This window comes from Gobio gobio (genome assembly GCF_949357685.1).
Source record: "Gobio gobio genome assembly, chromosome: 17".
NCBI lineage: Eukaryota > Metazoa > Chordata > Actinopteri > Cypriniformes > Gobionidae > Gobio > Gobio gobio.
This window is the reverse complement of record NC_137110.1, coordinates 48,590,672-48,605,044: the sequence shown is the minus strand read 5'-3', so window position 1 is coordinate 48,605,044 and position 14,373 is coordinate 48,590,672. Positions and strand designations below refer to the sequence as shown.

The window sequence follows — 14,373 nt, the reverse complement described above, 5'->3', positions numbered from 1 at the left end:
AAAGTCGTGTCTCCCTTACAAATCTGTCACTCTGCATTTGCAGCATATTAGGTTTTCTGTGCGGCCACAGGCACCGTGATGTATGACATGCTCTGGCTGTATTTATTGACCCAACTTAGAGAGAGAGTGGATGTAGAGTTAAGAGAGATGACCTCAAGTCAAGCCAAATTTTATTTCTATAGCACATTAAATAGCAAAAGAGTTACACCAAGTAAGACAATGTGCATGTAAAAGAAAGCTACCAATATCAATCTAATCAAAAGCCAGAGAGAACAGATTTAAGAGCTGATTTAAAGCTGGCTAATGAAGGAGCAGACCTCACATTGAAGGGCAGACTGTTCCAGTGTTTAGGCCCGACCACCCTCACCCTTAGTTTTACAGTGAAAACGTGGGACAGTTAAAAGAAGATGATTACAAGACCCAAGAGTTCTTTTGGGAGTGTAAGGAATCAGAAGGTCATTTATGTATTTTGGTGCAAAACACGAGATAGAGCCTTGTACACAAAAACTGCCACTTTAAAAGTGATTCTGAACTTAACAGGAAGCCAATGTAAAGTCGCTAAAATGGGAGAAATGTGATCTCTCTTTTTTGTGCCGGTAAGAAGTCTCGCTGCAGCATTTTGGACAATTTGCAGGCGAGAGATTGTAGTTTGAGGCAGGCCACAGTACAGAGAATTACAGTAGTCCGGACGTGATGTTATGAAGGATGGATTACGGTCTCTAAATCTTTTGGAGACAAAAACTCCAACTTTTTAAATTTCGCAATCAATCTCAAGTAAAAGAAACTGCCCTTTACATCTGAACTGACTTGTTTCTCCAAATTTAGTGACGAATCGAATGTAACCCCAAGTTTCCTTACATTACGTTGAACAGTGGCGGAGATGAAGACCTGGATGGGGCTAAAATAAAAAATTCACTTTTGCTTTCATTTAATTGCAAAATAAATTATTAGCCACCCAACATTTGATCTCCTCAAAACAGTCACACAGTACGTCCAAGGGATAAGAACTGTCCATTTTTGCTGGTAGATAAAACTGTGCGTCATCAGCATAGCAGTGGTCGGAAATTCTATATTTCTTAAAAATGGCATATAAATTGAAAAGATAAGCGTGCCTAAAATGGACGCTTGAAGTACACCACAAAATAGGGGAACTGATGAAAAAGACGACTTCCCCATGCTCACAGAGAAGGCTCTGTCTTTGAGATAAGAGGTCAACCACTGCAAGGCGACACCCTGAATACCCACCACCTTTTCCAACCGATGTAACAAGATACTATGATCGATTATATCAAAAGCAGCGCTTAAATTCAACAAGACAAGCACTGCGTGCGAACCGGTATCTATGGTTTGTAAAAAGTAATTGCTGATGTAGGTATTCAACTAACAATGCACGACTCTCTCTAAGAGCTTAAAAATAAGAGGCAACTTGGAGGTAGGTCTAAAATTGTTGAGGGTAGATGGTCAAGATGGGAATTCTTAAGCAGAGGGTGAACTACAGCATGTTTAAAACTAGCAGGGAGAATTTCATTCACTAGAGAATAGTGATCGACCGATATATCGATATATGTATTTACCTGTATCGGTCATCTACTAAGGCTGATGGAAAAAAAATCTGTATCGGTACTAAAAAATCCATATCGGTCGATCCCTACTAGAGAACTGTTAATAATAGCTGTTTACAGCTGGGCTCAAAGTTTCAAACACTTCCTTAAAAAGACGATTTGGAATGACATCAGATTCACAGCTGGAACATTTTAGTCTGGTCCTACCAGACTCTCGTACGTTTCATTTGTACAGAGAGTCTGGCCACTCTCCATTGACAAGCGTTAACTTCCTTGAAGGCGGGAACTCTGTTGAAGTTTAAAACTATTGAATCTGCCCAGAGCCGCTCTGAATCTGCCATAAATAATCGCTAACGGTTGGTCGGGACGCATGTCATCTCAAACTAGCGCACAAAGTCATCGTTCTCAGCCACTCCCTCTGTTCGTGGATTGGACCGGTTAAGATTTGACCGGAGAAAACCAGAGAATATACCGCAATCCCAGACAGAGTACTGAAGGAAATTGAACGTTGAACGGAAGTACGTAGGAGGGCAGAGCCAGGCTAGGAACATTTAGCCTTAGAAACAATACCAACTAGCTGAGCAGAGGTAACTGGATGAAAACAAGTTAGTGAATCGGTTGGTGAACAGATCAAGGGCGCATAATGTAATGCTGGCTTAATGGAAACCTTGAATGCTAACACTTTATCATTAAATTTTTTTTTAAAACTTCTCACAGGTAAGGGGTTTAGCACTGAATCAATAGTCTTAAACAGCATTCTCAGCCGATTTGCATTTTCAGTGATGATTTTAGAGAGGAATTTACATTTAACCTCTTTCATTGACTTTTGGTAACTGATTAAGCATGCAGTTAAACATTCAAATGATACTTGGAGTTTATCTTTTCCACTTCCGCTCCGCCTAACGACACTTGTCTAAGAGAGCGAATAAAATCATTTAACCAAGGCTGAGCGGGGTCCTTTCCCTTAGCTTTCCTGGGCTTAAGGGGAGCAACAGAGTCTAAATGGAGCAGGCTTTAGTAAAAAACCTCCACCATCTCTTCTGTGTTTAATTTGCTGAAGAGGACAGCATCCGCAAGGTTGGCTTGATAGTACTCTGAAAATAAAACTCACAGAGTAACTCACAGACTGAGAGCAAGTAGAGGTGGGGAAAACACAGACAGATTCAAACACAATTGGCAAATGGTCTGAAATAGCAGCATCAAATACTCTCAGATTTGTTACGGCACTTGACAACAGCAAATCCAAAGTGTGCCCCAAATTATGAGTAGGGCTAACAACTGATTGTGACAGATTAAAAGATTCAATAAGACATACAAACTACTTCACCAAAGGTTTTGATGGACAGCAAAATATTTGTCAATCTGGTCAGCGTTCCCTGGTGTTACACACAGAATGAAAAATGTCTATTCAAAAGCTAGATGCATGTAACACAATACATAACCACAGGTTATGATTAACAGCACCGAGAATAGTTAAAAATTTGCTTGGGAATGGATAACCATTAGGGGTTTATATTGTATATTCAAATGTTGCTGAATGTTTGTCCAAGGACAGCACGCCAGGCATGCTCCAGTCTGCCGGCTTGGAGAAGAGATGGACTTCAGGATGCAGTTTCCCTATTTCCGCCTTAATGCTTGGATTAATTGAGACAAATGCCACAGAGAAACATCAGCTAGCTGAGCCTGAAACCAATTAGACCGAGGCAGGGGACTGTGAGGTTAATGATTCACTGCTGAGAGCAAAAGACAAGTCGCACTCATTAGCCACGGTCCAACTCAGTCCAATCCCAAACGCAAACATACATAAACACAAGAGAAAGTGCAAAGTGCACACATAGGTGACAAATCACCTGCACACAGAAGCACATCACCAGAGCTGCTGACTGCTTAACTACTTATCTTCACCTATGATAAGTCATTATCCACGTCCACAGAGTGGATGAGAGTGTGGGAGTTAAAGAGATAAAGCACTTGAGGGCATGCTGTATTGTAAATTAAGTAACTATAAATCACTCAGATAGAAATACAAAAATGTCTTTGATTGTAAATGAAATGTTCAATTTACATACATTTCAAATTTGGAATAAAATTACAGTATTGTTCAGTCCAGCTAATGTACTGTAAACAATTTTTTGGCTCTCTGTCACCCTGCTTGTGATCTCAAGTTTAGCTTCTGTGTGAGACCCTATTTCCAGTAATTGTTTAGGTGACTGGACAACACCTAGTTCTGCGAACTAACAATAGTCAAAGGATGATATCCTGTTTCTGTATCTGTACAAATATCCTCTGTATTAAACTGAGAATCAACGGAGCAGCAATCTGGTCTCTGCGTCTCTCTTAGTTGGTTCTCTCAGTGCGCTGTAAGGCTTCAGGTGATCTGAAGGGCATTGCAGGAGACTGTAGATGACTGAATTACATTTACATTTATGCATTTAGCAGACGCTTTTATCCAAAGCGACTTACAACTTGGGGGTACAATAAGCGATTGGTCGTGAAGAGTCGAGTGAGCGCAACAAGTGCCTGAAATACTTAGTCCGTGTACATTTCTCAGTGTAGCACAGGCTAGAGTAGGGAGGGAAAGCGGAGGAGAAAGAGGAAAGGATTTTTTTTTTTTTAAGAGGTTAAGTGCTCATGGAAGAGATGAGTTTTTAGTTAAAATTTAAAAAAATAAATAAATAAATTAAAAATGATCTAACATGTACACAAAGTTCAAAGGTTTGGGTTTGTTTAACAATGAATTCTGAAGAAAAATGGTTTACTCAAAAATATTAAGCAGAACAGCTTACAGACACAAAAAAACATGTTTGCCTTTGAGGAAAAAACGTTATGAAAAACTAGACATTTCAGATCTATTATGAAACCATCTGCTCTGACATTAAACAAAGATTAAGCTCAAATTACATAAGTAAACAAATGAATTATATAGAGCTTATGGCACCTGTCATTTATTGTCTAAGGCTGCGTTTACACTAGGACTGGGCGATATGTAAAAAAATATTTTATCAATAATTGTCTTCAAAAATATTGTAGTATTGGATTATATGTCTATCTGAGCCCTGTCCCCACCACTGCCGACATACACCGATCAAGCATAACATTATGACCTAATATTGTGTTGGTACCTCAAACTCCTCATTATGCTCCTCAAACCATTCCTGAACCATTTTTGCTTTATGGCAGGCGCATTATCCTGCTGAAAGAGCCATAGCCACCAGGGAATACTGTTTCCATGAAAGGGTGTATATGGTCTGCAACAATGCTTAGGTAGGTGGTACCAATGTTCACTCTAAGCTGCGCGCGTGCGCGGCCGTCCAGAAAGAATAAAATGCCGTGCAGACGATAGACACAGACGCGAAAAGTGGGGAGAAATCCATTTGATTGTAGTTTAAATGAGAAATAACTGCAGTGCTCTGTTCTACCGCTATAGAGTTAGTATCGCTATCGTGTTAGAACCAGTGGATGCGATTTACAGGTTTCATAGAAAGACAGGGGGCGGCAGTGGTTCAGTGGTTCATGTAGGTTGTCTACAAACCGGAAGGTTGGTGGTTCGATCCCCGGTTCCACCTGACCAAGTGTCGAGGTGTCCATGAGCAAGACACCTAACCCCAGCTGCTCTCGACGAGCTGGATGGCGCCTTGCATGGCTGACACCGCCGTCGGTGTGTGAATGGGTGAATGTGTAAAGCGCTTTGGATGGCCATTGGTCTGTTAAAAGCGCTATATAAATGCAGTCCATTTACCACAATGATGTCGTGTGTGAGCATGCAGCTGTGAGTCGTGTTTGCGGTCCAAATAGCTCAAAATGAGAGGTAACGAGAAACGCAAAGACGTGGAATAAAATCTCATCATGTTTTAAAGAAGAGTGGCTTGATTAAGTGGTGGAAATAACAGATGATGGACACAGCACGGTAACAAAACAGACATTTACAGTTACACCAAGTGTAGCGTGCAAACTCTAAACACCAAAATAACACACATCAGTTTAAATAGATGTGTGTTGTTTGGGTTGTCAACTCTCACACATTTGGCGTGAAACACACGCTTTCAGGCTCTGTCTCACGGTCTCACTCTGCCCAACTTAATCACACGCCAAATTGCCAAACCTGCTTTTGATATTAAACAAAGTCTAAGCTTTTACATTTTTTTTTAAGTTTTAATGCAAAATTCAAACAATAAGTTGAAAAACGGAGTTGCGACATGCTCTCATCTCCGGGCGGTGCGCGCGGACAAAAAGTTCATGGAGCTCTCAATATTCCTAGCGCTGTGTCAATACATTTGAATGTTTTAGTCAATAGTGTGCATTTTAGATGAAAAAACGGCGCAAAATACAGCGTTCTGTAGTACAAGTGGTGTAAATGACAGCGTTTTCACCGCAGAAATGCCGTTAATATCGTCGGTTTTGAACCGATCCAAAACGCCGTTCATTTCGCCGTACAATTTTTTTAAATTTATTTAATCCATGTTAATTATGGAAAGTGAACTGCACGAGTAAGATCATGTGCAATATGTCGGGAGACATGGAGTGGGTCACACATGATTTTGACCATTTTGTTTAGTGTAAAGCCTTTCTTTAAAGTGAATTTCGTTTTGGAAAAAATTTATCTTAATATTGATAAATTTTTCATCAACCAATTGCCTGGAATTAATAAATAAGAAGCAAGAAGGCAAGGCGCCGGCGGGATGACTTGCATTAAACGTGAACTGGAGTGCGCCTCGTAAATGAACAGAAAATATTTGCCTCACAAACATGAGAAATATCGGCCTATAGAAAGCTTGAAATGAGGCTCTCACTAGGCTACTGTGGAGATGAGTCACCCGACACCGATTCAGAAAACAGTTTATTAATAAACATTTAAAATGCACCCTCCTATTTTTGACACTTTCATAATCATTACTTCATTATTTACATAGGCGTCGATTTCGGGGGGGACGGGGGGGACGCGTACCCACCAGATTTCGTCATGAGTCCTTTTGTGCCCACCACTTTTTTTTTTTTTTTTTTTTTTTTTTTTTTAAACCTCGAGTTCAATTTTGCGGTGAAGCATTGCTGACACACACATATTATTTTTTCCACTCAATTGTGTCGTAATAACGATATCTTATGTCGTTTAACTACATTTTTTCTCATAATAACGAGATCTTATGTCGTTTTAACGACATCTTTTGTTGTAAAAACGTTTGAAAAGCAGAAGCAAGCTCCGTAAAATAGGCTCTTCCGCTGCCTGTATCAGTGGCAGTGCCCATAACACGAAATTGTTGTAATGGATTGATGTAGCCTATACAGTTCTTAACAGCCATGGGTAGCAGGTGCCATGGATCGCTCATGATTTAGCGTAATGACGGACCCCGGTGCAGCCACAAATATCATAATTATCTATAGACTAGGCCTACTGTAATTGAGACATTCAAGAAATGTATTAAAAAGAAAGACGCTTTCAGCCTTACTCAAAGTAGAGCCCTACATTTCTGCCCGAGCCCGACGGGCCCCGACTTTTTTACGCCCTAGGGCCGGGCTTCAGGCCAATTTTCCAGTCATAGCCTACCTCAGACGCGGGCCGGGCTTCGGGACTTTTTAGGCTATAGGACGGCGCTATGCAACACGCATCGCCGCAAATGAGTAAAGCCAACACGCAAACTGCCACAAGTGAAACTGAAAATAAGCTAAGTTTTAGATGCTCAAAAGCACAATCATCTTCATTAAAATTAATGAGGTTAAATGCTCTTACCAGTGTTTAGGTCGCTCGTTTTCCTAATGCGGTCTTTGATGTTGAAAGGAGCTGATGAATAAAATAGGCTACTCATATCGGTTGATTTCGTTGACATGAACTCCGTTAAATGTGCATATAGCACGGGAATTGAAGATCGGATATATATTCATTTCGCGGAGAGGTGTAGCCTAAGGTAAGACAACCAGCATGTTTTTTATTTTTAATTATTTGTTTAGATTGTGTAGCCCGTTTTGTTTGCGCGCGCCGTTGCGATCTGCCTGCCTCATCTTGTCAAAAATGCCTTTTTACTGTGATGGTGGTGATAATAGGCTAAACGTTTAAACGATGCTTTAAGTGTTTTTTATGAATTTAATAAGCAAGACAAGTCAAGTGTTGATTTCAGAGGCTAAAGTGTTGGGTTAACTCATTGTCGGCCGCTGGCCGCTTGGTCGTCACTTTAAAAAGCAAAAACTTTAGTTTAACAAACATTAAATGCTTTAAACATTTTTCTAAATTAACTTAATAAAGAAACAAAACGAAATATATCTACTTTGACATTAAAAACAAAACTGAACTATTTTAATGGCTGTAACTAATGTGTAATGGGGAGGATAAAAAAAACACGGGCTCCAGTGGGACTCTGATAGGCCTAATGAAGTGGTAAAAAAAATTGCAAAAATGAAAAATATTAAAGAATTCGAGGGGCGCTTTCGTCGGCATGAGTAAGATAGGCTATAAGACCCACAATATGTCTCTCATCTGACATTTTTATTTATTTACATTAGTAAGCTGCAGGACATAGTCTTTCAAAACATGACCTGCGCGAAAGAGAAAAAAAAATGTACCCAGCACTTCTGAAAATGCACTTCTGAATGCGTCTCTGTCCCCAGCACATTTCAAACCAAACTGACGCCCATGATTATTTATACCGTTGGGGTTTCACACTGCCAGTGTTCGTCTCGCGCAGCTGAACCGTGGCGTGTGTATTGCAAATACAGAAGAGTATCGTCCATTCGGTCACATTTTCCGGTGTTCTTCTCTGACCCCAGTATGTCTCGTGCTTTTATTTATGATGGGCTGCATAAATCTGCTGCAAATGCGACCGGGTTCCCCTCTGTCCCAAACACATATGCATAATAACATGCTGTATATAGGTAGTTTACATGATTAAAGTAACATTAAAGTTAAGATATGCCTCTAGTTTTAATAATTTAAAATGTGTCTTTGAAGTTTGGGCAAAAACTTCTGGCAGGTTTAGTCGTTGTTTATGCACATATAGTTATACATTAAAACTATGCTGAAAGCTCCTGTATGTGAACCTTTTGCAGATAAATACAAGTGCATTTTTGTTTACTGTTGACACAAATCAATAAGTAAATCGTACTCAACTATTTTAGTAAACAACTTTTCCTAATTAGGCCTACTCTGTATACATTTTATGATGAATAGTATCTTCATTATACATAATGTTTAAAAAGCTTCTTGTGTTCATATATTTCATTATAAAATGGCTTAAGTACACTACCCTTCCTGAAATACAATTAATATTGTCATCATTCATTTATTTCATGTTAAAATAATATAATAATATCACTACCCTCTTTGAAATACAATAATCAGTAAAAAAGGATCATCAGATTAATCTGGAAAAATACTCGTTAAGATTAGTCGACAGAAAAAATAATCGTTAGTTGCAGCTCTACTATACTGTATATTAATGCCTTATTCTGCATGACCATACTCTACATCCCTTAATCCTACCCAATACCTAAACTTAACAACTATCTTACTAACTATTAAGAAGAAGAAATTAAGAGTTCATTGAGGCAAAAGTCATAGTTAATAGTGAGAATTGGACCCTAATCTCAAGTATGACCATAATTTTAATAGCACAGCCATTCAAAACCTGAGGGCGAGCCATGTCACATAGTAAAGCGATCATCAAAAGAATCATTTTGGCCGGGGATTAATGTAAACATAGACATCTTATGCCAGTCGTGTCTAAAGGGAATGTAAACAGGCGGGACAAAAACAAATATCAGATCTGCGCATTAAAGGAACTGTATGTAAGAAATGTATTTCAATTCATCATAAAATGGCCCTGATATGTCACTAGACATTAAGAAATTATGTTAATTTCAAATACTTATATCACTGACAACAGTTGTCCGGCCAGGATATTGTCATTTAAAAGTGAAGTTGCAGCCCTCAACTGATGTTGATGTTGACATGTTATGTTTTGGCCTGAAGCGCCACCCTCCACCTATCTACCAATCACGAAGTCAGTAGTGTTTCGGCATCTGGGTTGCCAGCTCTGCTCTAGTTACCACAGCAGCAGCTACAAACTTTTTTGCTAAAAAAAATGTTTAACTTTACGAAACTTTATGAATCAGAAAAACGTTGTGACAATGCACGAAATAAAACAAGGATTTGTATAGGAGATGCCTTTGAAAGATGGAGACCGCTGAAAACGGAGAAGAATTTGGACAGACGCCAGCGTTGCTAATTTTCTCCTGGACAGGTAAGGTTCATCTATGTACTTAACTTGTACTTAATGTAAATGGACATTTCAAATATTCATGACAGTCGAAAAAAGTTATGCATGTTCGTGCAAAGTAACGTTAGGTTAGCGCCAGAGGTGTCAAAAGTATTCGCATTCATTACTCAGGTAGAAGTATAGATACTGGGGTTTAAAAAGACTTCTGTAGAAGTTGAAGTATCAACTCAAGCTTTTTACTCAAGTAAAAGTGTAAAAGTAACTGGTTTCAAAACTACTTAAAGTATAAAAGTAAAAGTAATGTAAGGGGAAAAAATGCCATTAAAGGGGTAGCTCACCCAAAAATGAAAATTCTGTCATAATTTACTCAAATTGTTCCAAACCTGTATGAGTTTCTTTGTTCTGAAGATTGAAGAATTTTTGTAACCAAGCAGATTATATGCAACCATTGACTGCCATAGCATTTTCCCCCTACTATGGCAGTCAATGGTTGCTCTATCTGCTTGGTTACAAACATTCTTCAAAATATCTTCAGAACAAAAACTCATACAGGTTTGGAACAACTTGAGGGTGAGTAAATGATGACAGAATTTTCATTTTTGGGTGAAGTATCCCTTTAAGGACAAAAGATTAGGCCACGCCACAGTGCATACCCCACCTCCTCAAAAAAACATTTTTCTGAAGGCCATAATGACTATAATGTTATATTAAAAAGTTAATGTTGAACATTTTTAGATGCACTTGGCTACGCGTTTCAGCCGCATATATTCCCATTGAAATGAATGCATTTTAGGACAATGCAAATACATTAAAGAACCATATTGTGTACTACTGAGCATTAACGTGTTTCATGGAGTGGGAGATTTGATGACTAGTTGCCTATAAATATTGTAAAGGTGCAAAAAGTCAAAATTCAGAGGCATGTTATCAATAACCATTATTTGAATGTGTGATCAGTGTGGCCAGATTGGGTCAACAATTTCCAGCCCAAAAACCTCACCAAATGTACATTTATATTTTTTAAAGAAAATGGTAATTGATAACATGCCTGGTTATTGATTTTGATATTTTGATATTGATTATTGAATTTTGCACCTCTTACAATACTTATAGGCAACTAGTCACTCCAAGAAAAAAACCCCAAAACTTTAACTGCCAAAATAATTTGATATTATTTTATTGACATACCAATCAATGTTGATAAGTAAGTTACCATTTTATCTCCTTAAAGCATAACATTGATGATTAAAAAAAAAAAAATTCCCAGTAAAACGGTTCAAATATGACTATATGTCAGGTAGAAACTGTCAAAACAGCAATCCCTTAGAAAAACACAAGATTTTCAATGTCAACAGTAAGAAGCCAATTTACGTGCAAAAAGTGCCCAATATAGAGATTGGAAAAAGCTATGTAATTAACAGGCATTTCACACGTTAATGCACACACCAATGTCAAAATGCGTAATTCATTTATACTGTACAATAATCCGTCAACAAATAAATAACAACAATGCGCTTACCTTTGTGTTGCACTTTGCTTTGACAAAACTACAGTATGTCTTTCGTGAAGTACATGGCACATGCACTTAGCACAGTCAAAGCAGATTAATCGTTGATTTAAACCTCTTTCAGCAGCTGTCGGGGTTGCTAGTTGCAGATGTCCTAAATGTGTATATGATGATGGACAGGAGTCACGGTTATATTTAAAGAGTCTTCGAGTCACAGGTGTAATTCACATTTGAGAGTTGAGTCACTCTCCCACTCTTTACTGTAGATACAACTTACTGTGTATTTATGCCACTGGCATAGCGATCACTGGAATATACAGCTACGAGTTATCGCGCTAAAAACCCGGCTAAAGTCATGAATGAGGCTGAGCACGTCTGCCTGCTGATCGCTGATTGGCTGAAAGTGCGTGCTCGTCGGCGAGAACCCGCCCTATCTGGCAGCATGGTGTGTGATTTGTGCAGGTGCAGGCGTGATTGATCGCGTACAACCCAATAGGGTGTCGGAATGGTTTATGTTTATCCTTCTCATCCAACCACAATCAAATTCACTCTGTCCGGATGGCGCGATTTATCTGGATAGTTTATTTTTATTTTTATGACAAGCCGGAATGAAAACATGCCGAAATGGAATAGAAGTAACGAGGCTATTTTTAAAATGTAAGGAGTAGGAAGTACAGATAATTGCTTGAAAATGTAAGGAGTAGAAGTAAAAAGTAGGCTGAAAAAGAATTACTCCAGTAAAGTATAGATACTCAAAATTTCTACTTAAGTAAGGTAACGAAGTATTTGTACTTGACACCTCTGGTTAGCGCATATGGGGGAGGTGGGTCATTGAATTGAAAATGTAAAGTTAAGGAATTGTTTGATCCGTCTATATTGAGCGCTCACAGCCGCATGCAAACATGTTGTTGCCATGGAAGTTTTTTACTGTGAGTGAAGAAGACACTAATTATGCCATTTGTAAAACTTGTAAGGTTAAAATAAACCACGGGGAACCACCAGGAAAGCGCAAAACACAACCTAATTATACACTTAAAACTCCATCCCCCCGTGGAACTGCCCAGTTGAAGAAGGTAGTAAAGGTAAAACGGCTAAAGCTAGCCAGAGCTCAGAGCCAGCCACAGGTCAGCAGCCTCTCCTATCTTTCCTTTCAAGATGGAGGGGCAACATGGCGACCGGCTTTCGAACCCCTCACCCGTATGTATTTTCAATGGCATATTATAAACTTACGAGAATACTTTATTACTTGAAAGAAGTAAATATAAATTAATGAGCACATATATTTTTGAAAGAACTAAGTGTTTTTAGCTAAGAATAAACAAAAAAAGTTACACAGTGTAGCTTTAAAATAAAATTTTGCTTTGAAGAAAAAGTGGATTTTTGTTTGTACATGCTGTCAATTATAGTTCTTAGAAAGAAAATCGGAATCTGCAAAAATCGGTATCGGCCGATCTCACTAACAAAAAAACGCAAATCGGAATCGGACAAGAAAATTGCAATCGGTGCATCTCTAACTACAACGCACAATCCGGACTGCAGAAAGGATTATTGGTGCCTCCCTGCCAACCCTCCAGGACCTGTCTGTGTGTATGTATATGTATGTATGTATATGTATATATATGCAAGCACACTTGGCAATAAAGCTCTTTCTGATTCTGATTATAAAAATTATTACGCATTCGTTCTTCGCATATATAGTGGACAACACATTCTGCAAGTTGACCTGTATGACACATAGTGACTAGGCTTGTGCTTGTACTTACGTTAATGACAGATACTTACCGTTGCAAGTTAGACTAACAGCTAACTTACTGTTCTAACAATGTACTGTCACATACGAGCGTTCATATTTAGGATTATACTTGGCTAATCACCATTAGTAAATTGTTGCGATTCATAATTATTTCACAAAACATCTCTCATGAAGCATAAACATAATTAACAGGAAAAAAAAAACTTGCTGTGTAGGACTCGTCACTAGCCATTGGAAGCAGCCCTAGTGAGCCTACGTTCATGCTGGATCCTGCACCCTATCTGGCAACCTCGAGTCAGGGGGAGGGGGAGAGGGGATACACCGCTCTACAATCCTACATACAGTTCCTTAAGCCTTGTAGCGAAAACGCAACTTAAGATTTCAGGAACAGAATTTGTATAGCATTTCTAATAATACGCCTACGCAAAGATAGAGGAGTGTGAAAACAGACCATAAAGGATCTTTCAGAAAATCTTTGCTTTTTACCCACCTTGTGGCAAATCTCGGTTTTGACTTCCTTGAGAGCTCGCTCTGAGAAAACACATCCACAGGTCTGCAGGTAGAAAAACCTCAAAGAAAGACACAAAGACACAGTGATTAAAAACAAACCTCACCTCATGGAAACAGGAAACTGTCAAGAGCAGCTTTGATTTGTGAGTTAATAGGCTGAACGAGAGAAAATGGACACATTTTCCATTTGGTATACAGTGCAGGGTTCCCACACTTTCATGAACACCAGATTCAAGGACTTTCAAGGACTTTTTAAAGCACCTTTTATTTTAAATCAAGCACAATAAATACAATAAAGGTGGGTGTGTTACAGCCAAACTGCACAGTATATCAAATACCTACTATACCTGGGTCTATCATTACTGCAGTAACGCTAAGGCATGTACTGACAACTAAATAGGGGCATGCAACTTTTAAAATCTAATGAGGAAAGAGGCAGGTAGAGTGTACAAGAGAAGGAGCGAGTTTTAACGAGAGATGCAGTTTGCAGCTCTTATTTCAGCTTTTAACATTTATTTCACACTGGTTTTAGTTATTTTTTTTTAAATAAATCTTTACTTAATTAAAACATCAATATAGAGATAATATTGTATACATGAATTTTCCAATTAAATGAAAAGATATGGACACGTTAATTGTTAGGCATTAAAAATGTGCTTAATCACCTGTACATGGTACCTTTTTAAAAATCTATTTTAAGACTTTTAAGACCTGCACAGGGTGATATCAGCATTTATGGAAAGTTTCCTAAACCATAAAATGACTGTTAAAAAAAACGACTTTCCTTTATATTAATACTAATACAACTTAATATTTATATATTAATACAACTTAATA

The 14,373-nt window shown here is 38.5% G+C and overlaps 1 protein-coding gene across 2 annotated transcripts in view; it reads right to left on the bottom strand.

The window, feature by feature from the left end:
* rtf2 (replication termination factor 2) overlaps window positions 1–14,373 on the bottom strand; it is a 65,686-nt gene that overhangs the window by 40,629 nt on the left and 10,684 nt on the right. For both annotated transcript variants that reach the window (XM_079840307.1, XM_079840308.1), the window contains exon 5: window positions 13,517–13,595. In XM_079840307.1, coding sequence (XP_079696433.1) covers window positions 13,517–13,595 — 79 coding nt within the window. The remainder of the gene's footprint in view (window positions 1–13,516; window positions 13,596–14,373) is intronic.